General features: G+C 45.7%; 1 protein-coding gene across 3 annotated transcripts in view; it reads right to left on the bottom strand.

The window, feature by feature from the left end:
- ACACA (acetyl-CoA carboxylase alpha) overlaps nt 1-26,737 on the bottom strand; it is a 197,325-nt gene that overhangs the window by 140,015 nt on the left and 30,573 nt on the right. For 2 of the 3 annotated variants that reach the window (XM_029912558.1, XM_024195395.2), the window contains 21 exons: nt 21,289-21,421; nt 20,441-20,579; nt 19,382-19,491; nt 18,855-18,936; nt 17,047-17,145; nt 16,350-16,456; nt 15,563-15,673; nt 14,092-14,301; nt 13,237-13,407; nt 11,469-11,630; nt 10,660-10,823; nt 8,982-9,132; nt 8,288-8,391; nt 7,302-7,383; nt 6,677-6,822; nt 5,035-5,185; nt 3,477-3,611; nt 2,344-2,490; nt 1,554-1,742; nt 736-836; nt 212-300 (listed from right to left, as the gene is read on the bottom strand). In XM_029912558.1, the coding sequence (XP_029768418.1) occupies nt 212-300; nt 736-836; nt 1,554-1,742; nt 2,344-2,490; nt 3,477-3,611; nt 5,035-5,185; nt 6,677-6,822; nt 7,302-7,383; nt 8,288-8,391; nt 8,982-9,132; nt 10,660-10,823; nt 11,469-11,630; nt 13,237-13,407; nt 14,092-14,301; nt 15,563-15,673; nt 16,350-16,456; nt 17,047-17,145; nt 18,855-18,936; nt 19,382-19,491; nt 20,441-20,579; nt 21,289-21,421 (2,783 nt within the window). Of the gene's footprint in view, nt 1-211; nt 301-735; nt 837-1,553; nt 1,743-2,343; nt 2,491-3,476; nt 3,612-5,034; nt 5,186-6,676; nt 6,823-7,301; nt 7,384-8,287; nt 8,392-8,981; nt 9,133-10,659; nt 10,824-11,468; nt 11,631-13,236; nt 13,408-14,091; nt 14,302-15,562; nt 15,674-16,349; nt 16,457-17,046; nt 17,146-18,854; nt 18,937-19,381; nt 19,492-20,440; nt 20,580-21,288; nt 21,422-26,737 lie in introns of those variants that run through there. The other variant, XM_029912557.1, reaches the window with a different exon arrangement.

Below are 26,737 nucleotides of genomic sequence, written 5' to 3'. Positions count from 1 at the left end.
TCCCTGCATGTTCCTACCATGGAGGCTCACCACATTGGGAGTTTAATGGTTTAAAAAAAGCCCTCCTAAGCAGTGACCCAAAAGGAAACCAGTCAGGCCATGCCACAAGGAGCCGTGAAGAGCTGGTCTCATTTGGAAGATGCTTTTACTGAAGCCTAGAGGCGGCGCTGTGCTCCTTCCAGAATTCAAATCCTAAGTGTTCAAGACTTACCATGCTGGAACTGAGTCTCCACCTTTAGGTACTGACGGAGCAGATCCATCACCACAGCCTTCATGTGGCCTCGAATACCACTCCGATACCTGCGGGAACAGCGGGGGAAGGTCAGGTCTATCACTGGAAGACTAAAATGCCCTTGTCCTGCTTGTGAAAGGCTCTGCGAGTCGATACAACTGAACAATACACACACAGATGCTCCCGGGAACTCCTGGAGACTCAGAGCAATGAGAATGAACCTCGGACACTGTTCATATGAGCAGCACGCCACGCAGTGTGTTGAAAGCACTCCCCAGAACCTTCCCAAACCCTCAGCTTCTAGAGCTGTGATAAGGGTGAGGAAGATACCAGCTGCTTGACAGAATGGCCAAGACGGGCTCACTATTAAGAGACAAAAGTTACACCTGTTCCCTTGAAGGCAAAGAACAAAATAAATAACCCATAGCTTTGCTTCAGCCCTTGCAGGCAGCAAAAAAGGAAAAGGAACGGACGAAGGGATGGGCTCCGGTGAACGAGCTCACCGTTGCACCAGCTGCACGATGCTCTGGGTGTTCATGAAGAAGACCTCGCGCTCAGACTTGCGGTTCAGTGTGGCTGCGTGGCTGTCCAAGATGTTGGCGATCTGAGATGGGGAAAAAAAAAAAAAACCTCACATGACAACCTCATTGCTGGAGAGGGGGATATGGGTGGAGAACGTTGTCACAGGAGCAAAGGATTTCGGCCAGACCAGATGAGAGCACTGAGCCACCAAGCCCATTACCCAGACTCCAGCAGAGGCCAACATCTGATGCTGCAGAGGAAGGCAAAGTACCCTCATAATGAGCCAACCTACTGTGCAATACTGTATATGAGGGAGATATTCCTCCAAGACCCTGCAGCCATCAGCTGACACCCTGAATGCCAGAAGTAGTTCAGAGATTTCTTTAATGTCAGGAGGAAGCAATGGGATCACCCAGTCTCACCTGCACAACACAGACTATACAATTTCATCCACCCATTCTTGTACTGATCCACAAAAACTGTAGCTGAACGACAGCATATTTAGGATACAGTAGTTCTGAGCACGTGGTCATGTCTCCTCTGAACAGCCAATCACTTCTGCTACGTGTTTGCAGATGGAGGAGTTACTACTTTCACTCAAGCACCAGAGATCTGGGGTTTTGGCAACGAAGGTCCAGGGTCCAATTCTCATTGCTCTCCATGGGCTATTACACAAACTGCCCTCCCTACCACACCCCCACTTTACAGCTCAAGCTCACCTCCAAATAATTCAAAGGTATTTTCCCTCCGTCCCAAAGTGACCTGTTTTGCCTTCCCTTTCCAAAGGGCTGTTTCTTACCTGCTGGCTGGGAAACTGGCAAAGGACCGATGTGATGTTGCTAGCATACTGGGCCATCTCCTTCTTGATGGACTTCTCCACATTGGGTGGGATCCGCCCAGAGACACTAGTCATGATGTCCTGAAGCTCCAGGAGAGGCAAAGATGGGTCTCTCAGGGTCTTCATTAGCCGCTCAACCCAGTCCTTCACCTGGAGACAAGCCAGGCAGAGGACAAGAACAAGATGCAATATGGAATTGAAGGGCTGGTCTCAGCGAGGCTTATTCAGTGTGGCAAAGCAGTATTACAGTATGACCCCACCTGGGAGCCACACTAGTTCCGGGGGTGCATTCAACATGGGTGGGGAATGGTGCAGAACCACTCCCTTCCTCCACGACATATGCTAACTCAATCGCAGGTAAAGCTGCAGGGGGCTGCTTGAAAAGCATGCACCTTCCTCGTCCGCTCCCTATGTGGCCCCTAACATGGCTGGCTGTGGAAGCAGCTCGCACATACTGGCAGCCGGCATAGGCAGCAGTCCTGTAGCCCATCTTGTCTCCTCTTCAGTTCTGACTTGGGTGGCACCAATGGACACATCCCCCTCATGCCCCCAGCTTTCTGGGAATAGGGGACTGGGGAAAGGAATCAGGGCTACCAGAGAGATGGTATATGAGGCAGGGCAGTGTAGTCTAGTGTCTTGCCTCTCAGTCCCCTGCTCTAACCATTAGAGTTCATTGAGCTTGTACGCAAATTGGCTCCTAATATCCAGGGAAGGAAGAGTTTGCCCTCCACCTGGGACAAGCGATCAGTACCTTGCTGCTGAAGTAGGGCTCTGGCAGGCAGTAACCATTCATCACATTGACCAGGTTATCGAGGACACAATGAAAGACGCGATGGAGCTTCTCGCCTCGGAGAGCTGTGCTGTGGATCTGTGGTAAGGTGCCTGTGTGCAGATCGGCCTGTGGACACATCCAACAGAAAATAAAGTGCCTCCAAGCCTCCTCCCACATGGCATCAGCAAACAGAATCACACTTGCTTCTCTCTCCACCCCCCACTTTTCAACTGAGGACCCAATAGCCTACAGCATGGGGGGGAAATTAGACTCAAATGGGAGGATCTCAGGATGGAAAATCCTCTTGGACAGTCAGGATTTTTGTTGGATCTCAATGATTGCATGTCCCATAACCCACAAAATAAGGCCCCCAGCCTCTCTCTGATGAATTCCAGCTGATCTCAGTGTCCAGAACCAGAAACAACAAGATCTTAGAGAAAGATTCAGTTGAAGCCAGTAGATACTGCACTGGTGCCGATAACCTCTCCCCATCTCCCATAAGATGATGAGGTACTAACATCCATTTTAGAATAGTTCCTTTTTCTTTCACCATTCACGCCCACCCACCCACATCAAACCCTACTTGCCCTTAAAGACCCATGCATTTGTCCTCTACCCCAAAGATGATCGACGCACTGGCTCGCTCCCCACTTTTCCAGCTTTGCAGAGACTGTTTGTACCAGTCCCAATGCTCTTGAAACTGGGGTATCCAGGAGAGGTTCAGTTAGCTATCAGGAAGAACTCTCTCTGTCTCACGGTACTGTAAGTGTTTGGAACAGTCAAGTGGCCAAAGGAAGTACTGGGTGCAGGGAGCATAAATATGTTTGAGGAAAAGAGGAGGCTTTTCCCACCCACCTATATCACCTGGAGATCAGGTGCTGAGATAACAAGGAATGAGTCTGATATAAATGTCTAGATCAGATCTGAGAGAAAGGCTGTGTAGGGTTTACATTTCCTCAACTTCTTCCTTTGAGACAAAAGCCACACGGTGAAAATCTCAGCATGACATGGGCCTGTTCCCTGTTGCAATTCAACACCACCACTAGAAAATCAAGACAAAGCGGTAACCCCAACTAGGCAGGGTCCAGTGGCTATCTCCAGGAGCTTCCTACCTGCTGAACCCTGCTGGGATCATCCAGCTGCAGTTTAGCAATTACACAGCCAGGGTCCAGCACTGCCCCAGGGCGTTTGACATAGTGGATGCAGCCTGATTCTGCTGCCGTCAGCGTCATCACCATCTTCATCACCTGCAGCAAGAAGACAGGTTACACGCTCAGATTCCCCAATTCATTCAAGATTCATGCTTCAGCAGCTCCTTGTCTACGCCACAGGTAATCTGACTAGCGAGGGTCTTTTGCATTCAGTAGTCACCCTGAAAGGCTTGCTGTGCAGATGCATGCTGGGAAGGAAATCCAGGCGCCCCCAAGTAAAGGGCAGAGCAAATGGTTTGGATGCACATTAGAGCAATAGGAAACCAAACTCAACCAATGGAATCTCAGCTCTTCTGGATTCTTCCACCTCCAAGAATAAGTAAAGGTTCCATGCTGAGCACTGGACTTTGAGGCAGCCTGCAACTCGCTGCCACGGCTGCGATATCCTAAAGGTCAGAAATCGATGGCAGAAGCTATTTTAATATGCTGGCTGGTGGGTTTGTGCACTACTGGCTTCCGGGGGAGGGAATCAGAGTTATTGGCCAGTGTATCATAGGCTCCATAGAGCCTATGACAAACAGAGATTTCCCTTTAGTTCAAGTGCAGGAGCCTTGTCCTTGGAGCAGAAAGATCTGGGGTCTATCTGTGCTGTTGCTGTGGAAAGTAGCACAGCAATCAACGACTGGTAGGTTCTCACCAAGCCATGACTATGTTACACTATAAAAGAGCTTGCATAAATAACATGGATCTAGAGTCTGATACGTTTTTCCTACACACTGTTCCTAATAACCACCTTAATCCCCACAATCCACTAGGTACCCTCCTCTCTCAAGTCTGGTTTGATCCCCCTCCCTCATACACAGCCCCCATCTTTGCCCACTATGCCTTGGGAACTGCTTGTCCTCCCTCTCTTTGGGAGTTAAGTACCCTCCACGGGGGAAAGGAGGAGCCACGTTCAGTTTCAGCTTCCTCATTAACTCATCGGAGCAAGATGATCAATGACCAGTCAGTAAGAGCAGACATAATTCATTGCCTCGTCCTGTCACCAGGCCTGGGCCAGCCCTGCTGCAACGACCACTTAGCCCAGAGGAACAGCAAACCTTTTTCACAGCAGCTATGAGACATGGATTGTCCATCTCTCCCAGCACTGTGGTCCATTCCTCTTTGGCCAGTCCCACAGCAAGATGGCCGCCGCAGTCTACATGCACTTTCTTTACCACCGGATATTGCTGGGAGGTTTTGCCTCCAACCGGTACAGTCATTAAAGCACAGGTTTCAACATTTATGCTGCTAAGCCATCTCTTCTCCACCCAGCAGCTCTTGTTTCTGCCTTCTGAGTGGACGCAGACCACAAAACCAGGGGTGGGGGTGGAAAACTGAGAAAACACATCACAAAATATTCCAACCACCACCACCCCATTTTTCACCAAAGTTTCTGAGCATTTCAAAATGGTCCTGCTCAGCTCTGCTCCCAGGATTGAGCATCTGCAGCCAGCCCAGTCCCATGTAGCTCTTTTACCTCAATTTCAGCAAAGCACTGGCCCGAGAACACATGTCCCCCATCCTCCACCACATACTGGATGAGCTTCCCAGCCGAGGGTGAGCGAAGGAGAGACGGGTCGTTTTCCTTCTCAAACACGCAGGTCTTGTTACCTATGGTGATGCGGTACCTAGGGAAGAACACCTCAATGGAATGCCATGCGGAGAGTATAGGAGGGAGAAAGCCAAACCCCCTAGCCCTAGATCATAATATACAAGTAGCAATTATCTGCAGTTTAGTGGCTTGGTTCTAGAGATGAACATCTGAGTAATCAGGACTGCGGGGGTCAGGAAGGAATTACCATCTACCCCTAGCATACGTACAGCATTGCTTCTTCTGAATCAGTGGGTAATTGGTCACTGTGGGAGCCTGGATGCTGGACCCAATGAACTCCCAATATGATCCGGTCTGGTAAATTCTTTATAAACCAAGATCGACAATACTGGAGATTGGATGTGTTAACACAAAGCTGTCAAATGGCAAACGCTCACCAAACCTCCCACATCCAAACTCCTCCAGTGCTCAGAGTGCAGCTGAGAAGAGCAGGCCACACCCTTGTGGTGAAACGAAGTGTTTCAAAAGGCATTGTGTTTAGATTTTTATAGCATCTTCCAACCCAAGTCTTTCACAGACTACTAGCCAGATTCATTGGAGTCTGCACAGAGAAGGAGGCCCCACGCACCCCAAGGGGGTTATGTGGTATAAACTCCAGGGGCTTGGAGAGCTGAAGAAATGCACTGAATCAGCACATCCGCCACCTATGCTGGCTAAACCCTATTCCCAGGCAATGCCACCAACTTCTCTCATGTTAAGCCCTCCACTCAGTGCAACTGCAGGATACCGTGCAAGGGTCTACACAGCCATAAACCAACGAATCTGAGTCTGCGCATATATAAAAAGGTCACTCGCCCAGACTATGGAGTGGAATACGACAGCTGTTCTGTAGCAGTGGCAGATTTTTAATAAGAAAGTGAAAACGAACTTTTCCAATGGAAACTGAAAGGGCATAACTGGGCAAGAACAACATAATCACCCGAGTTGGAATTTGGCCAGCATGTGCTAGCCTCTCTTTGTTTTGCCTCCACCTCTCCCCCCCAGAAGTCACCACAAGCAGGGAAGAAACCTCCTTCCATAAAGGCGGAGGTCTACAAACTACCATGTTAGGTGGTGTGTGGGGAACACTAAACTCCCACCTTCTTGCAGAGACCACATCTATCCACTCTATCTACCAAGGGCCTGTAGGAAACTGGAATGTAGGCTCCCATTCAGCTCAGCGACCCACTGCTAGCAAACCAGATGGGCAACCTGGGAGTTCACCCACCTCCTACCTGGAAGGATGAGACTGCAGAGAGGCTGGAGAAGAAAGAGAATCACACTCCAAATCCTGCTTCCAGCTGCAGGCAATCCCAAATGCTTCCGATGAAAGCAAATGTCCTCCCCTACTCCTGTCCCTAATAATGCACCTACCGAGTTCTTCAGTATTGTATCGTAGTTGGGGGGATTCCTTCCTGACCCTGTGATAAGCAGCTGAGGCCTCAGAGCATGAAATTCTATTAACCCATCTTGGCATGTATGTAAATAGTAAGTGACCATAAACAATCCCTACAGCGGAGATTGATACCTGTCCACTTCTTCTTTCATGTAGGTTGTGTAGCTGCTGCCGTCATAGGATAAGAGCAGCCCTCCGTCACTCAATCGGTGTACCTCAACCTCCACGTAAGAGTTGTTCATGACGACCACATAGGAATTGGGAGACTGACGGGTCACCTATGGGTCCGTGAGCAAGAACATGGAGCAGCATATAAAGGAAACATGGTAACATTGACATTATACAGGCTGGAGCACCAGGCAGGTTCCTTGGTTTCTGAACTGACTGTTACAATCAGTAATAAATGAAGATGTCTAAGGGAAATCTGGGTCACTTGACCACCAGCAGGGTGTTGCTGGGTACTGAAAAATTAATGTAAAAACAGGGGTCTTGCAGGGATCTCACTGTAAGGGAAATGTAATGGAAGGGAGGGTCTCAGAGTGGGGACACTGCATGGGAGATTGGAAACTTCTACACAAACCCACAGAAGCAGAGAAAATCCCCTTCCAGCTCTCCTTGTCTCCTTTGCCCACCACCCAGATTTTATTTTAACTTGAGCCTTTCTGTTCACAACAGTCATTGCAAAGCCAAGACAGTGCCAAGCTACACGAGATCCCTCCAACCCACAGTGGAGAAGAGTCTCCGCATTGCACTGTACCTTTAGCACGTACTTCTTTCCATCATAGATGAGTTCAACATCCACGGTGTTCAGCAGTGTATGAGCAGGCAGGACCTGACCTCTGAAAGATGGACACGGGCAAGATTTTACCCTTCAGGTTCTCTAAATGGCCACTGGGGGCAGGGGGTTAAACACAGCACACAAGCATTTGGAGACAGCACTGGCATGGAGATTGGACATCTAAACCTTAAACCATCCCTCCTTAAGAGAGGCATCACTCTCAAACCCAACATACGTTCATTCCCATTCCACAGAGACCTGTTCTATCCCGCACCCAACCCACCTGCTTTACTGATAGTGAACGATTTGCACTGAAACATCAAACACATTCACAGAACATCTTTGTTGTGGTCAGTAACAGCCCCATGTGATTAAAAGCAGCTTTTCACTACTATGCTCCTTGGATCCCTCGTCCAGAGCTGAGGGCCCCAAACATGGGCCTGGCAAGACTGACAGCCTCATCTGGAAAAGAAGTGTCCATGTCATGTCAGACTTAGTCCAAATTAAAATGTTATGACTGGTCTCCCAAGGGCTCCCAATCCAGTTTAAAGCAAGCTAGAATGTTAGGGGGTTTCTGAGCACTGGTAGAAGGCACCTGATGAACAGCTCTGTAGACTTGGACTACAAAACAGGGACAGCACGAGATTTGGCAGTGCAAGCTTTATCCCTGCTGTCCTGCGAATGGCTCTCAATTCTGTTATCCATTCAATCCCTGGCCACTCTCCAGAGACTACCAACAATTGGGCTAATCAGCACCACCGGTGGTGGATTTTTTTGGAACACACTTGGACATCTGTCCATTATGCCTGAGAATGCTAAACAGCCACCAGGGCCAGAGAACAGCCATCAGATGATAACAAGCTTTAGGCATTTCTGGCCTGGGTTGCATTTGGGCTACGTACAATTTGAGCTTTATACAATGTCAACAGTCTGTGACTAGTGCTAGCCGCAAAGAGTAATTTTACCTTTCCAGAGAGTGCAGGAAGTTGGAGACGCTGTTCCGGAAGCTCACGTCAGCCACATGCAGAGCCCCACACACTACCCCTAGCATGGTGTCAGGCCTCTCTGCCTAGAGGGAAAGGGTATGGGATCAGTCTTCCCACATGCTCAATTCTTTCTGCTTTATCATCCCTCCATCCTGGCCTCTCCCTATTTGAGTGTGTCAATCGTGTCATTATGGTCAGTTGCATTTGATGTCCAAGGTAGAAAATCCCTTAAAGTTAAAATTGTTGTAATACTAATGGTAGCCATACATGAAAGCAGGCCAGTAAGTAGGTCACCTCTGTGCTAGTTTAAAGGAAACAATTTGAGTTTTATTCTCACTGGGCCAAATCCTGAAGTACTACGCAAGTTTTCACTCTTGTCATTTGTTTAAAATTCCCAGTGAAGACAACAAGCCTAATTCTCAGTTACACTAATGCTCCTTTACAAGTGCTTAAGGACTCTTTATACTGCCAAAATGGGGTAAAAAGGCACAGGGTAAATGAGAACTAAGCCTAATATATTTTTTTCCCAGAGTCCTTACTAAGGACTGAGTAAATCTCTGTACTCTCTGACCAGTAAGTGCCAAGCTTTCAAGGTAATGAAATGTCTTTTCCTCCCCAATAAATCAACCCCCACTCCCCAAAGTTTATAATCTCCTGAAGCAAGTGGGTATACCTGCACTTTCTCAGCAATGAGCCTGTCCAACCAGCCAGTGTCAATGCTGTTCTGCTGGAAGCTTTCTGTCTCCAGCAGTTTAATCAAGTACTCAACCGTGGTTCGGAAATCCCCTCGGATGGACAGTTCCTTCAAAGCCACCACCATGTTTCTGAAAGGAAAAGGAATTCACAAACCATGTCTCACTAATAGTTTGTCGTGACCTGGTAAATCTAGACAGTTACCACAAATTAACATCCCCAGTGAGTCACCTGGAAAAACAAGTTAGTCATGCCAATAGTAGATGAAGTGTGTGTGTGCATGGGAGCAAGATGCTACACATGCACCATGCCTGGGAATGAGACAACATCAGCTTCCGCCAGCATACACTTGGGATGTACCAGAGAAACTCATTTGGTGCTTTGGCCTTTCTGATTTTGTCGCTTTTCTTTTCTACTCATCCTTCGTCCTGGCTTGATCGTCATTGCTGAAGATCTTGGTAAATGTGGTTTCAGTGGAGTGAAAAGACCAAAAGCCAGATTGGAGTGTGGCATTGAGTCTGCATAAGGTTTCCTCTACTGATTTTACTTCAAAATCTACTCTTCCTACTGGACATTTGCTAAAACTGTATTCTTCACATCCATACCTCTCAACTGTACCTGATTAAAAAGGTACTTCATCCACATTAGTACCAAATTTACCATTGTCCCATACAAACCTGGCATTATCCCACTGATTATTATTGGCAATAGTCAATGCTGAATAATGAAAGTGACATTATGCTCTATACATTTTTACCTTTCAGTCTGGTTGGTTGTGAGAGAGACAAACTTCCAGGTCTCAAAGGATCTTTAGGTTATGACACCCAACTTAAACCAAATGGAAGGGTGAGTTCTACTCCCTTTCATGCTTACCATAACCCACAGAAAAACATTTCTGCACGAAAAGCTCATAATATGACAGCTCTTCTAGAAATTAAATATATTCAGCATGTATAGGGTAATATTGGGCAGATGTTGAGTAATGTTCCATTTAACCCTTTAGAGAGAGCCAGCCTGTATGGTACATGTTCTCCACACTTTCATTCAGCTAAAAGTCAGGAAAATGTCCCCCCTCTATGAATATTTATAAAATATTAAAAAATTGGTAAACTTTTTCATATATATTTATATTAAATAGGTCTTGCAGAACTTAAGTAGGAGGTTCAATTTGCGCACCAACTCTGTATGTGGTACTCATCAACTCTGGGGGTCTTAAGCTTAGAGGATAAAACATTTGTAGGCAGCAAGAGCTTCTTAACAGAACACCACTTACAATAGGAAATTGAAAAGGTGACAAACAACAAGGTGTAAACAGAAAAGCTACCATGCTTGGGATTCAAACCTAATCCTATGACCCTGGGTGTGCAGCCCTTCCCTTCCCCAAGGCATTCTCTTCCCACTATCTCCTAAGCAGCCACTCTTATAGAGGAAGCTGAGTTAGATTTAACTCCTTGTTCATTGGCAACTAAATTACCGCTGTCACAAGGGATTACCGATCCCTTCCAAGAGGCTAGGTTTGCATACAAAACCAAAGTCAAACATGGAGTTTATGGGGGTTCCACAAGAGGCACTTGTAGGACCAGGCCCTCTATAGAGCACCGAGGAGGGTTTTCACAGTGAGCTAGTTCCATATTCTAACCACTTTCCTGGCTACTTACGAGATGGCCTCCTCACGGTTCTCTCCCCAAGAGAAGCAGTGACCAAACTGAGAGTCAGCAAATTCGTGAAGCCCCCCTGCAGCAGCGACACTGAAATAGCCCCAGACGTTCTTATTGCTGCGGAAATTCAGTTCCTGGACTGTTCCAGAGCTGGGCTTAAAACCCTACAAGGAAATATATTAAATGGTTACGCACCCCAAAGGAAAAGTAAATGTTCCAGGAGTAGTATGCACTCGTCAAAAAATAACACACACAACTGGGAGTTGTTTAGGCTATAGAGATTAGCAGCGCCTCCCAGTACTGGGATATCACATGCTAGGTAAGGTCAGACTGCATCCACATTGGGTAGGAGACCTCCAAGATAAACCCAAGTGCTGTAGGAAGTGATGTAAAAGATTCAATACCAATGCAACAGCATGGGTCTAAGGAGTGCTGCGATGCAAGAGATGTCATCCTTGAGAAATGACAGGAAACCAAGGTCCTGTCCAAGGTCTTTGTGGTCATTAACCTCTTAAATGTTAACCAGCTACGGTGCACACAGACATACTTTGTGTGAGAGAGCAAACAGTTCAGGAGCGACGGAGTTCAAGATCCTGATTGGGGGATGGGGAAGGTTTCATCATACTATATAATACTCTCTCTATGGCTAACTTCAACCAAAAAAAGGATTCCTCTCTCAGCTCACTTGAATTTGGTATAGAAAGTTCTGGGTTTGATCCTTGCTGATGACTGTGTATGCAGGACCATGGTTCGTTAGAATAACATACCAATACTATAGAAATAACTGAAACGCTAAGTGGAGTTTTTACCTCATCTGGATTTTCACTGGTGATACGAGCAGCGATCACATGGCCCCGTGGACAGGGGACGTGGGCTGAGTTCTCAAAGTCAATGGGTACATCTCCCCAAGGAGACACGCCATACATTACTCGGATATCTTTGATCCTATGGAGGGGAATCCCCATGGCAATCTATAGGAGAATATAAAATATAGTTAGCTAAGTTTTACTTCTCACGTAAGTTCCACTTCCCTTAACCTTCACAGGTTCATTACACCCATCTTCAGTGGTGGCTGGACACTGGTTGTATATACTACTGTGAGTCCTGGGCTTTCTTTACAGGTGTGATGTCACAATTCTTTACCTCAGGATGCACCCAATAATAATGTTTTACACCTCTTCACCTGTCCGTCTCAAAGTGCTTCATGAAGATGGATGACTGTCATCTTTGTTTTACAGAAGGGGAAACAGATTCAGAAAGGAAGTAATTTGCCCAAGCTGACACGGCGAGTCAATGAAACAGCTGGGAATGGAATTCAGAGGACCTGACTCCCTGTCCTGTAACCTGGTCACTGGCCTATACATAAGGCTACCCTATCTGAACTATACACATTTCATCGGAATCTGTAATACAGTCAAGACAGAGAACATGCTCTTCGTGTAAATCCAACATGCTCCAACTGAAGCCAGAGGGCTAAATCTGGCTGGCAGAATCGCAAAACACAGGGTTTGTGGCTGCTCACTTCCAGTAACTGCAGATTGAGGACAAAGTTAATTAACTGTGGTGTCTTCCTGCCAGTGGAGTCAAACAAACAATTACTGTTTATCTACCAGGGAAGAGATAGGAAAGAAAAACAGCAAGGAGCATTTATTAAAATGTATATGCAACTATGGATTCTGGCACGTTACCATCATGGCCCTAACTGTGTCACTAAATTTGAGCATGGCTGCATGCGGAACAATTACTACAAACGTATGAAGACAGAGAGGCTGGCCTGATCGGCGTAAGTTTCAGCACCCTGAGCTAATCCTTTTGGGCAAAAGGATGCTTGACTTTGAAAGCCAATGATGTACAATTGTTTTTCCAGGTAATCTTCCACACCTGCGCATCTCTGGGCATTCCGGCATGTGAAACAAAGAAGCCTCCCTTATAAGTCAGGAATTTTTACCAGGAGCTGCAGGAATACATCTTACTGCCTTTAAAAAAATCACACTAAGGATGCCAGGAATTACCAGATTCACTGGGCAGTCTGGAGAAAGGCCTTGCAACGGCTCCTATTTCTGGGAAGCCAGGGAATCGGTACCAAGAAGCTCTGTGTTCTCACATGCTGTGCACGTGAACCAGTTGGTTTATTGTATAGAAGCTTGTTGAGTATTTGGATGAGGAATGTAATGATTCCACTTTGGGGGATATTAAATATCAACGATGGTGTTACCGGATAATGTTGCCAACAATTTAAATATTTCTTAATTGGACATAAACAGTAATTTGAGGGGGCACTACTGGGTTCAAATTATTAAAGACAAATTTTCTTATTAGTGTTGCATTTAATAGTTCTCTTGTTAATAAGCCAAGCCTCCTGCTTTCCCTGTCATATCAGTGACTTGATCAACTAACTTGTACGTGATTCATCTGTGAGAACACTGTGGAGCTGAACACTGTTTGTGACCCAGACAGGAGCGCCCCCCCACCCTCAGATTCCAGTGGAACCGGTTATTTGTGCTCAGACCTCTCCAACACCCCATGCTTTGAATACCTTTAAATGCCTCCACAGGTATGAAGCCTGTGTTGACTCACCTGTAACTGTGCTGCAGGCAGGTTGACGTCAGCCACCATCTCTGTGCAGGGGTGCTCCACCTGCAGCCGGGGATTCAGCTCCAGGAAGTAGAAGCTGCCATCCTGGCTGTAGAGGTATTCCACTGTCCCGGCACTCACATACCCCACCATCTTGGCGAGCTTCACTGCACACTAGGAGATGAGATAGAGAAAATGTTTAGCTCATATATATCATGGTCAACCATCACTTTCATTCCACCCACCCCACCCACATCACACTTTCTTACTGGAATTCTAGAATGGCCATTTGCTATCCCTGTAGAATTTATACAGTTGGAATCTGTCAACCTGCTATTCCTCTCTGTGAATGTGTCAATACAAATTCAAAACATCACTGACCACTTAGGGGAACTAAACATCATATGTCACAAAAATGTTTCAAGTCACATGGGCTTCTTTCTGAAAAATGGATTATGCTTGGTGGACCATGGGCTGGGGTGGGGAAAATATACACACCCCATATATAACAAACCCACAACTACAGAGCCAAGCATTCAGAAATCTCAAAGAGTTTGACAAGTTTTTCAGACACATTCACATGCTGTATACTCAGGGATCATTTCTCCACTATTGAAATGCAGTCACTTCTGGGATGGAACTCTGCAGTTGTTTGACAGCACACATAAACAGTTCTGGAAACATGAGTGCTAATCTGTACATACTAAGATTGCAACACTGGACCCTGTGTTGCTATTTGAAGAGACTGTCACCATTCTTGTTTTTTTGCAATGTCAGAGAACTGGCTCCTTCTGCAGGCAGAGGATCACTTTTCTTCACAAAAGGCAGGGAAAGTGGAATTCACAGAACCACACACACCTGTTCCATATGCTCAAACACCACTGAGGTAGCAATAGTTGCAGGAGCCTCTTCGATGATCTTCTGGTGCCTGCGCTGCACTGAGCAGTCACGGCCAAAAAGGGAGATGGCATTGCCGTACTGATCCGCAAGGATCTGCACCTCCAGGTGGCGAGACTGCTTGGCTAGTCTCATCACAAAGATCGGTGAGCCTGGCACTTCAGCTTGAACCTACAACAGAGACAACATAATGCAAACCAACTCTCCCTCCTATTCTGATACAAAGTCAGGCTCCTTCTTCAACTGCCTTTCTATAAGAGGCTGTTAATACTGTAGAGTACTGGCACAGTCTCACCTGTATGATCAAATGTTAGAAATTTGAATGCTCTGCATTTCTATTTCCATCTGAGAAACTCAAAGCACTTTACAAACATTAATGAACGAACCCTACAGAAGGAGAAATGGAAGCACAGATGAAGTAAGTAACTTGCCCAAGGTCACAAAGAAAGTCAGTGGCACAGCTGGGAATACCACTAGATCCCAGAAATCTGATTCCCAATCTTGTACTATTGCGACCAGACCACCGTGCCGCCCTTTTAAGCTCTAGCCCCAGGAAATAATATTAAAGGTGCAGAATCAACAGTCTCATCAAATCTTATAGGAGCGTTCTGAATGAAGAGTGTCACATAGCGATTTTCAAGTTAAACAGGACATTTAAGCATCTCAGTGCTGCCTAACACAGCAGGTATATGCCAGTATGCCCATGGTCTATTGGATCCTGTTGGAAGTGCTGTCCTGCCAATGGCATGGTGATAGGAGAAAGAACACCGCTGCCATCTGTTACAGCATGAAAACTACAAGGGAACACAGCAGTGAAGCATTTGAACTGAGACACCAATCTAGAATGGCTAATGCAGCACATACTAACCCCAGAGCACTGAGTGCAATTAAAAAAAACACTCCACATAAATTGAGACATGAGGTTCCTGTGGAAGCCTAGGGCATTTTCTGGGGAAAGAAAATGACTAGAATTTGCCCTGGGCCATTCATTGCTGGAATTACCTGTGCTCCAGTGGTGTATAATTACAGTACAACCTCCATTATCTAAACCTCACTTATCCACAAGTCCCCATTATCTGAAACAGGGACACACTCCTCAGCATCTGTTAATTACATTTGGAATTCCCTCTATTACCAGAAACCACAGCAATCATACTCAGCACCACCCATGATATTTGGTTAACTGGTGTTGTATTGGAGTTACTATAGTCTTCACAGATATAGGGGCATTCTAGTGATATAATCATGGCGATAAAGCAAAGTTTGGCAAGACCCCCAACAGTTCAGAGCAGCAAGACAGATGTTGATGGATAATACAGTGCTTTTATGTCCCTTAACGTTCCCTGATAAACTCTTGCTGAACTGTGCAGAACATCTACGGTGACCTCCACACTAGAAACAAGACCGCACAAATGAATGGGAAGAGAGTTACCTGTCTAAAGAGGTTGGGGAAGTCATCTGCATTGTTAACTTTCCTGATTCCTTTTCCTCCTCCTCCTTCAGAGGCCTTGATCATGACTGGGTAGCCAACTTTTTCAGCTGCCTGAAGATGGAAAGAGAAAAGGATTAAGTACAAAAGCTGTTGTATGAAACAAGTTAGGGATTTCATTCTTTTTCATAGTTTCAAAGTTTAGGGTCAGAAGGGCTCACTGGATCAGTTAATCGGACCTCCTGCATATCACAGGCACTTATGATAACCCCAATAACTTCAGTTAAACTAAAGCACTCTAGTCTTCAGGAGATTAAACTGTTGTCTACCACAGTCACAGAAGAAGAGAGACTGCGGCACTCAGACCTCTTCTAGTTCTACAAAGTTTCCATAGAAGGAAATAAAGAAGGGTTTAAAGGAGGAGTGGGCAAACCAGTTTAATTAAAAAGAAAGGCAGACATTCTCTGAACATTGATCCAGAAATGAAATGGAGACCTCGCTGCAGTACAGTTTTGTACCCATCTGCCCTTCCTTGCTCCTAATTTTCATGCACCTGTGCATTTTTGCTTCTGGTCCTACCCAGGAGGTAGAATACCAGATATCTTGCATGACAGAATCTTGTTCAGAGGATTTTCAAGCCCCAGTTTTGCTGAACTGAGAAGTTTGGCTAAGCTTTAAATTCCTATAGGGAATCAAACCCCCAGACTCTTGAGGTGTGTACCCATCACTGGCTTACGTAGTTCTTTCTGAAGTGGGCCAAACCAAAGACACCCAAGTAGTATCCACCTACCAGCAATCCGTCATCCACATCTTTCACGTAGCCTTTTTCATACAGCTCCTGGGGCACATTTAAGATGCGCTTCTGAGGGTCATTCTCCTGCCAGTCCACTCGGAGGCCTAAAATACAAACAACATCCCCGGGGTAATGGAACACTGCACCTGTTGCACGCATCACCTTGTCATTCCCCTATAAGTCTCGAGAGGGCATTTTGGTTCTAGGTGCAGCAATAGAAACAAAAAATAGGAGACAAAGGAAGGAGGAGCTTTGGGATGTGGGGAACCAGTTGCCAGACTGACAGCCCTAGAAAGTGAAGTCCTTTCTCCACAGAACAGGTATAACGAAAGAAGTATCAGCACCAGCATCTCAAGCCTAAACTGGAGGGAGAAACACCCAGACTTTATGAGCTCTTTGAAATCGAAAAGGCAGCTTCACCCTGGTTACATGCCCCATGAGTAGGCCATGTATGCTAAGTACAGGTAGCAGGAGCATGAGGGACTGACAGAGTTACAATAAAAATGAACGAAAGTTCAGCTTTTTAAAACATGGATATTTGGCCAAACGTATCTAAGGTATATTCTGCAGTCACGGTCTACACCTTGGGTGGCACAGGAATTGTTATGCCCATAGAATCACACATAGCACGTGGGCCATCTTCATAGGAGATTTTTCAATTTCTTTATGGTACAAACAAGGATCAATTTCTTACCACTGCCGCTCCATGGGAGAGTTGGGATGCCTGCGGTTTGGGCCACTATCGAGGATGCAATTTTATCTCCTAAAGCCCACATAGCCTGGCTTGGGGGCCCTGCAATAAACAAATAAGACCCACGAGGGAGATTACTCAGAGAAATCAGGCACCAAAGAAGATCCAACAGGGCATAGTCTAGGTTCTGTTATGATGGGTAAGAAAATACTCTGCTAATGACGGTCTCTTGGAATGGATACTATGGGCCGGATCATGGTGTGTTGTAAATCAGCATTGCTCTGTTGAAGCCAATGGAGCTGTCAATTTACATCAGCCAAAGATTAAAAAAAACATTCAAATGTACTGTATTGCAGGTTCTCTGAGAAGGAAAAGTTAAACACTACAGTAATGAAACCTGATGGCACTTCACGGCAGCAGATGTATGGGCATATACAAACATGCTATTGAAAGAGAACAACTTCCAAGAACCATTACCCTCACACATACTCTCCTCCAGCAGGGTCTGGAATCTACTTGATCAGTCAATTCCCATTAGCGTAACTGATATGAGATGCATACCTCAAGACTCTTTTCTAGCATGGTAATTCAGTTTCCCATTTAAAGCTCAGGTCAGCACACCTTACACAGGCAGAACTTGTACTGACTTTACTAGGAGTTGTGTTTGTATGGGATTGCACCATGTGACTGATAAGAGTTAAGTTAGAGGTGGGCTTATTGTCAAACTTCACATCCAGACTTCCCTGAAGTTCAAAAAGGTGTTCTCTGTGGTTTTGTTTCAGATTATTAAAGAGAAAAGACCAGTCCCAAAGTTCAGAACTGGGTATAAACATCCCTAAAGTAGAGGGCTGGGATGAACGTGTTCAGATCAGGACTTTTAGTCTGGGTACTTGGATCCAAAGTTTTACCCAATTTTCAAATCCTAAAATAAATATCATATAGTCCGTCACATAATGTGACTTCTAGGATATGCACTACATTGCACCAAACAGTCAGGCACTGAGTTATCTGTAATGTTGACTAGAATGCAAAACCCACCTACACTCTGGTCTCAACTCCACTTCTTCAACAAATCCTTATTACAAACTCAGTCTTTAAATTAACAGAGATTTTTTTCCCTTTTTTTTCTACTTTAACAGCAACGTTTTCTAACCTCCTACCTCAACCTGCACCTGACACATCATCTGCAGAATGGAGCGGTGTTGGAAAACCCGCCTATCCCTGAACCAGAGAACCTGACAGTTTTTAAGAAGTTCAATTCAAGACACATGAAAGATTTATTTTCTCCCAGCAGTTGTCTGGAATAAAGAGAAAACTATAAATTTGAAGAACCAGCATTAGAGGTGGGCATGAACTGAAACCAAGCACCCCTACACTTTGGCAAATTCCAGATCCAACTTAATCAGCTCAGGCCTTTCCCTAATAAAAACCAGCCACAGGCTGATAGGAGCCACAGAAGGTCCGTTGTAGATGGCAAGTTCTATGGATCTGCATGGCAATAAATGAAGTGATGAGGTTGTATAGCACTTGCGTCTCCCAATCTTAGTCCTTGTACTGACCAAAATCTTCTCTAATCCAACAGAGTATAATCCAGCCTTTTCTTGGGGCCTTCAATGAATAGGTCTAGACTACATCATTAGGCAGTGTGTTCCATCCCCCGAGGTGTACTCTGTCAGTCTTGCATGGGTAAGCTTTAGATTGTTGCTCTTCATTTTAGGTCCTGGATTTTCCCTCTCTCCAAGACCACGTTTATAACTGAGTAGACAGTACTGGACTGTGAGAAACTGCAGGTCAAAAAGAAATGTCCTTACCCATGAAGGCAATTCCATTTTTGTGGAGAAGTTCTGGTAGTTTGGGGTTCTCGGAGGCATGCCCCCAGCCAGCCCACACTGCCTGGAGAGGAATACAAGGCAATTCATTCCTTACAGTTGCAAAAGCAGTCAGCAAACAATCAATCAATCGAGTGGCTGCTCTGAGCCTTTCCTTTTCTCACTGAACAAGTTTCAATCCCACATCATTCACACACCAGACAGGATACCAGGCATAATTCAGACAGTGCACTGCATCTCAAAGACAAGTCCCCAGAGAACGACATGACAAGGAACTTTGGAAGATGATTTAAGGGCAGAGTTGTGCTAAATACCTGCTCAAGTATTTACATCTGGAAAATCAGCCCCATTTCACTGCTCAGCACCTTCATTGTTCCAAACAACCTGCTCGTTTTCCCCAGACCATTTCTCTGACCTTACTTTCCTCAGATGCGGCTCATTATTCACGGACAGGAAAGACTGCTTGATTTTGCCTTTTAATTCTAAATTTGATCTTTGCTCCTTCTCACCTGCACTGGAATTCGTTTAGCAATATCAAGAATGAGTTCCACATTTGCATAGTTATTGTTGTTTGTTCCTCCTGGCACTGGGACATAGTGATCTGCCATTTTAATGTACTCTGCGGACACAAAGGGAGTCACATTTAGGACACATCCAACCAGCAACGTTCAGCCTTAAACCCTAAACAGTTTGCGGTTCTTACTTCCATCGACTCAAGAAGCACTCGGGATTTGTTGTAATAATAAGCAGCACAAATACACAAACACACACATTTTACAGAGCGATTTTATCTTCCAAGCATTTCACAGATGATGATAATCAATTTATCAATCATTTAAGCCTCCAAGCATCCCTGTGAAGTAGTTCAGTATTACACACACACACACACACACACACCCCAATTTAAAGGGGAGTGCCGAGGCTAAGTGTTTTGGCTGAGGTCACACAGCAAGTCATTGGCAGAGCCAGGAATTGCATCCAGGAACCCTAGCTCCCAGCTTTGATTACTAGATCACACTGCCCTAATCCCCTGTTCCAACAGCCAGACCATTCTCCCTCCAAAAGGAGGCCCTCAAACACACTCCTTATTCACAGCTTGCTGCATTTTTAAGGCAGTGAGAAAATTAACACTTCAGGGTGTAACTTTGTTAGTCTACAATGCACTCTGCTTAACTCTTTGTACTGAAGGCAAATGCAAGTGATCTCAAAAGGCCTCCTGGTTTAAGACAGAAAACAAGCACTTGTTTAAGTGTTTATACACTTGTGTCAAATCTAGGAGTGAAAAAGCAAACAGAAACCAGGGTATGAGAGGGGAAATATTCCCATCAAATCTGAAATGACTTTAAATCCATGACTCGAGAGCTAACTCAAAAGATCACCTGACTGGGGCTTTGCATTCTTTATAGTTTCAGATAAAAGCATTTTATCTCCTCCCAAGTTAACTTGTTCCTTGATGGGTGAGCAAACATATGCGCTTTGTGCTCACGCACAGTATCATGCATATTGCCCATGCATAAAGTTTTGAATGGAGGAGGGGCAATTTCCCCTAACAGGTCATTACAACTCACCTGCATTCGCTTTCAGATCTTCAGGAGTCACCATGACGACAAACCTGATCGCACGCTCATTTCGAAACATCTCATAGGACCAGCGTCGGATGGATCTCATACATTTCACTGCCGCAATCCCATTATTGGCGATAAGGACCTAGATGGATTCGAAACAGAGTGGAGAGGTAACCAGGGGGCAATGAGAACTAGGCAGCAAGGAAGAGAGGCCATTCAAATATTTGTTTTTCCTGAGTTCATTTCATCTGACGTGTTGGTCAAGCCCTTTCCTCAACACAGACCTCTCTCAGTTCAACAAGAGCATTCCCTTCCACAGCAATCAACTCAGAAACCAGCTCTTGCTTGACCATTATGATTTTAATGTAATGTGATGTGATTCCCTTTGCTTGAAGAACAGGATGGGACATTGGAGCAGGACCAATAAGCAGCCTGCAGCACCAGCTGCTACTACCTTTGAAATGAGTTCTTGTCAACCTCAGGGAATGGGATGGGGAAGGAGCCTCTCTCATTAGACCGTTAAAACTAGAGTGGAGAAAGCACTATACAAATATAATCCCGCTCTGACAGCGGAGATGCCCTGGATCATTCAATAGGCATCTCTAACATCCGAGAGTCATATTCGACATCAACTCTCGTGCTTATTGTCACACGAGGCTGAAGTGACAGGATATCTAGCTAACATGGCAATAAAAGCAAAAGAATCGTTGTTGCAGGCAGAAATGCAGCTTTCAGATCCAGAACTATCAATATTTGGCATTTACTAGCCTGCGAGTCCTGTGTTACACAAATAGCTTGACTGAGGTGGGCATGGAAACAAAAAGCACAATTCAAAAGAGCTAGTCACTTACCTTCTCGATAACTTTATTCCCCCCAAAACGAGTAACAAATTCTGCAGGGGAGGCCACAGTGAAATCACGCTGTAGATCAACTTTCTTCCTGTCCCGGCCTTGCTTTACAAGGTGCAAGCCGGACATACTGGGCCTAAGGGAAAGAAAAAAGGTGACTCAGCTGACTTGTGGGTATAAGTAGGTATATTTCACAGATGCCCCAGTGGGCAATTTTTAAAGTTTCCTCTGGGCAAAATTATTTATGATGATTGGCAGAACTGTTCAGTCTCCAGGCCTGAGCATTCACAATGAACTCTATGAGAACTGCTTACGAGATACATGCAATGGTCAGATTATAGGTGTGGGTCACAGGGGCCAGTGGAGGTGAGAGGGGAAGAGCTGACTAGCCAGTACATATCTAAATTGCTAGTTATGTCCCTACACGGAAAGACAAGAGTTAACGTTATCCCAACACAACGTTGCTAATACATGTAGGGAACCAGAGTAGTGATAAGGAGAGACAGGTTCCGTCTTCCAAATGTAATCTACGAAAATACGTTCCATCTTCCAAATGTAATCTACAAAAAACAAAACAAAACCCCACATCTCTAAAGGAAAACTTTCTGTAAGTCACCGCAAAAAGTCTCTAGTTGTAACTCTGTAGCTGGCCAGTTCATCAATACTTCCCAAATCAACCAGTTCAGTTCTACAGCAACACATAGCTCTTTACTATTATCCCGCCTTGCTACAACCACCATTATTCCAAAAGACAACAATGGCTCATAATACTTTGAGTCAATAAAGTCTGAATTCTATTCCTTAGTTAGTTGGCATAATTAGTGCAAATAGTGAAGGACAGTCTTGTGGTTAAATGAAGCCTATCCCCACCTCTGCCACTGACCCACTGCATGACTATGAGAAAATCACTGTCCCTTTCTCTGCCTCAGTTTCCCCAGACGTCAAATGTGGATAAAATCTGTGCACGCTTCCCAAGGGTGATGCAAGGCTTAATTCACTAACATTTATAAAGCACTCTGAGATTCTCAGGCAGAAGACCTAAAACAATAGCAAAGGATTATTCTTGCATGTGTCTGTATCACTGCAGCATTACTGGGACAGTAAGAACATTTACGTCAGATTTTAAAAATAGCAGCGTAGAGCCTCAGGCTAGAGCACAGGCTCCAAGACCCTCCCGCCCTGCAGGGTTTCAGAGCCAGGGCTCCAGCCCAAGCCCAACTGCCTACGCTGCTATTTTTAGCCCACAGAGCAAGCCCAAGTCAGTTGACCTGGACTTTGAGATTCACTGCCAGGTGTCTTTTTTGCGGTGTAAACTTACCCTCAGTTTCTTTTCTTCAGATGTTCCCTTTCTACAAATGCACTCCAAAATCTCTGTCCTCAGTCTGATGCACTGGGGATGACTCATGTAAATCCCAGCACATCATTAATAGTTGAATAGCCTCAGTAATTACAGGTTCCATTTCTTTGTTCTGCCCTAAAGCCCCATTTACACCCATGTTAAACCTGTTACCTGAAGCGGTTTTAAACCAGGTGTAAAACAGAGCAAGACCAAAGTTTACACTGACACCAATGAAATGGCCCATCATCTGTAAAACTATCTTTACAGCGCTGAAACTTGCAGCGCTCAGGGGGGTGTTTTTTCACACCCCTGAGCGAGAAAGTTGCAGCGCTGTAAAGTGCCAGTGTAGACAAGCCCTTACACCGACCTAAGCACCAGCGTGGACAGCACTACGTCAGCAGGAGAGCTTCTCCCGCTGACAGAGCTGATACTGCTCATTGGGGATGGAGTAATTAAGTCAACAGGGGAGCTCTCTCTGATCGGCTTAGAGCAGCTCCACAAGAGAGCTTACATTGGCACAGCTTCATCGGTGCAGCTGCGCTGCTGTGAGCTCTCTAGTGCAGACACAGACCTGCCGCGTCTGCAGGTTCGGCCGATCGCGGCTCCCCCTGGCCATGATTCGCCGCTCCAGGCCAATGGGGGCTGCGGGAAGCGGTGCGGGCCGAGGGATGTGCTGGCCGCCCTTCCTGTTGCCCCCATTGGCCTGGAGCCGCGATTGGCCGAATCCTCTGGACGCGGCAGGTAAACAAACTGGCCTGGCCCGCCAGGGTGCTTACCCTGGCGAGCCGCGTGCCATAGGTTGCCGACCCCTGCTCTAGACTGTAGATATGCACATAACCTGGCCCATTTCTATATAAGAATAGCCTGCACCTAATTCAAATGATCTAACTAACCTCCTTCTTAAATTCAGCATCGCTCGGCTCTTACTGGGGAAGCTGGACGCCAGACTCCGATCTCCAAAATCAAATGCATCTATTTGCACATTACTAAGAATGTACATTGTTCAAAATCATCTTACATGAGCTGAACGCTAGAAAGGCCAGCCTTAAGCACAACCAAAGCAAATGGCTGCACAGACCTGCCAACTCCCATTCTGAGTTCACCTCTCCTCCAGCGGGACTAAACGTGGTGGCAACTTGTGCCCAGCATCAATTCTTACCCCAGCCCGTTACATAGGAGCCTAACACCACAAGCCAGTTTACTCAGCCATGCATATGCCATACATTAGTGCAGTTCTTTACAAGGAGGGTGTATGTTATTAGGCTTTTCATTCGATTTTAGAGATTGCTAAAGTTTTTTCACAGTGTCGCCCACATTGCCTGGTGGACACCTCCCCTCCCGCTCACTATTGTGCAATCCTTTCCACCACCTCACATACTTTTGGCCTTTTAGCCGCTGGAAACCAGAAGGATAGCCAGCCAGCTGCACACACACAGCACATGCTCTGCGGCCTTCCTGTCAGCCATGGCACACAACTTGGGAACCCCTGACCTAGTCTGGTTACTGAAGAGTTGGTGGCATTGAGCAACTCCACTGGGGAGGAGGGAGGGAAGGGGGCAGACAAGATGACCCTTTAATAATGGAACTTGCCAGAAAAAACAAGGCCAGTAAGGAAATAAAAAACAATAAACACAGCTAGCAAGTTTAGGGTGCCTGCGCAGTACAGAGGACCAATCAAGCCTATGGCAGCCAATCTAGCATGAACCCTACTTAACAAGCCACAAATTATAACCACAAATCCTAATTTCAAACAAACAAAGGTTTAAGTGTCTCAGCTAAATAGTTTAAGGATGAAATGTTGATAAAGTCCTGCATGAACAGTAGCTAGAGCTAGTTTGTAGTAACCTGCGGAGCCAGGTAGATATCACAAAACAGGGACATTTCCCATAGAAGCCTTTTCTATTGTTTATTATTGTGCATTATTTACATAAAGTACACGATCCTTTACAGCAGGGGTCCCCAACGTGGTGCCCGCGGGTGCCATGGTGCCCGCCAGGGCGTCTAAGTGCACCCGCGTACTGGCCGGCGGACAAGCATCTGCCAAAATGCCGCCGACAAGCAACGTCATTGAGAGGTGTCGCCGCCGAAATGACGCCGATTTTCAGCGGCATTTTGGCGGCGACGCCTCTGGATGACGCTGCTTGCCGGCGGCATTTTGGCGGCGATGCCTATTGACGCTGCCACTTGTCGGCGACATTTCGGCAGATGCTCGTCTGCCGCCACGGTCTTCCGTGGCTCGTCGTCTGGCGCCTGCCAGACGAAAAAGGTTGGGGACTGCTGCTTTACAGACTATGTAAGGAGATACGGTCTCAATGTAGCTCAAACATACCACCCATTCAGGGATATGAACCAGAACCAAAGCCAGAACCCAGATACAGACCATCATGAGCTGTATTCAGGAGCAGGAATGGTCTCTTGATTGAAACACTAGACTGGGACTCTCAAAAGCTGGCCTCAATTCCTAGTTGTCACACAGATATTCTGTATGACCTTATACAAGTCAGAATCCCTCTGCACTTCAATACGTTGTATGTAAAATGCAGCTGGGGGACTTTCTTTTCGTTCTTTGTTTGTACAGCACCTAACACAATGGGGTCCTGGTCCATGACTGCAGCTCCTAGGCACTACAATAATACAAATAAGTAATTCCCCTTTCTCCTCCCCTTTTTGAGTATGTTCTCTATTTGGGCTATAGGATCTTTGAAGCAGAGACTGTCCCTCATTATGTGTATGCACGGCTTCTAGCATTACAGGGCCCTGACTTCCGTCAAGACTGCTCTTACTACCATAACACAAACAAAAGCATTGATCGTGTTTGAAATTCAGATCCAAATTTGCAGCTTGAGCCATTTTCGGACACATGGGGGAAATTTCCATTGCCAGGAGACACAGAGGCCTTGCTGGTGAAGAGATCCACAACAGAAGGTTTCACAAGCCAAGTAGTTTTTTATACTAATTCTGAGAAGTGAGAAGTTGTTCCAAGCAATGGGAGGGAGACATGAAAGGAGGCATGAAGCCAAGAATGGGAAGAGGCAAAGGAGGCAGATAGGAGACAAACCCCTCTGAAAATCCCAGTCCTAAACCTAAGAGAATTAGGCACCAAACTGTAGTAAATCCACCTCTCCATGAGGTGGCAACTAGGTAAATGGAATAATCCTTCCATCGACCAAGCTGCGATTACAATGAGAGTAAAGTTGATTGAACTACATCACACAGGGCAAGACATTTTTCACAACCCTGAGCGATGTTGCTAGGTCAACCTATGGTTCAGGAGCAGACCAGGCCTAAGAAGAACTAGGGCAAGCAGCATAGAAGGGGAAAAAAGATGTAGGTGGGACCGGAGCTTTATTAAGCCATATACATCTCAAAACCAGTTAGTAAATTAGAGCACAGCAGTGGAGAAGCAGGATTTGCACTATATCCTAGAATATACATTGCACAGCAACCTAGGACTGAAGAGGTCACTCTTGATTACATGGTTAGTGGAAACTGGCAAATCAACAACAGGAGAACTAAGGGACAAAGTACAAATCTGGGGTCCAATCCTGCTTATGCATGTGAGTGTTAGTCCCACTAGCTTCAAATGACTACTTACAAGCACAGATTTTCCACCACACAAATGTTTGCAAGACCAGGGCTTAAATATTCAGAATAAAACATACTGCTTGCAGGTATAGCTCAGAGTTTATTTAGTGATAGGCAGCATACTGAAACATGGAATCTAAGTACTAATAATTGAGACTACGTGTCAACTCCGGGCAGAAGAAAGAAGCTTTTACTTTTTCGGGAGAGTGGTTGGTGGAGTGGGAGTATTACCTAATGTGAAAGAGCACCAAACAGAGCAGAAATTGTCCTGTGCAAAACCAGCAGCCAGCCCAGCTGTACGCAGTTACAGTCTAAGTTACTTGGCAAGGAATGCCAGCCAGCAAGTCACTTTGAACACAGCTGCAGCATTTGGTGGTACCTTGAGAGCCCCTATCTAGAAAATCTGCTGTTGCAGTTTTGGAAGCTGATCTGAAAGTTCTGCAGCAATTCAGAGATCTGTCCCTTTCCCTCTTTGAGCATATTTACTTTCTAGCTATGACACAATAAAGCCTCTTTTGCAAAAACTGC

This window comes from Terrapene carolina, unplaced genomic scaffold, assembly GCF_002925995.2.
Source record: "Terrapene carolina triunguis isolate 2854851 unplaced genomic scaffold, T_m_triunguis-2.0 Scaffold231, whole genome shotgun sequence".
NCBI classification, from domain to species: Eukaryota; Metazoa; Chordata; order Testudines; family Emydidae; genus Terrapene; species Terrapene triunguis.
This window is presented reverse-complemented; position numbering and strand designations above follow the sequence as displayed.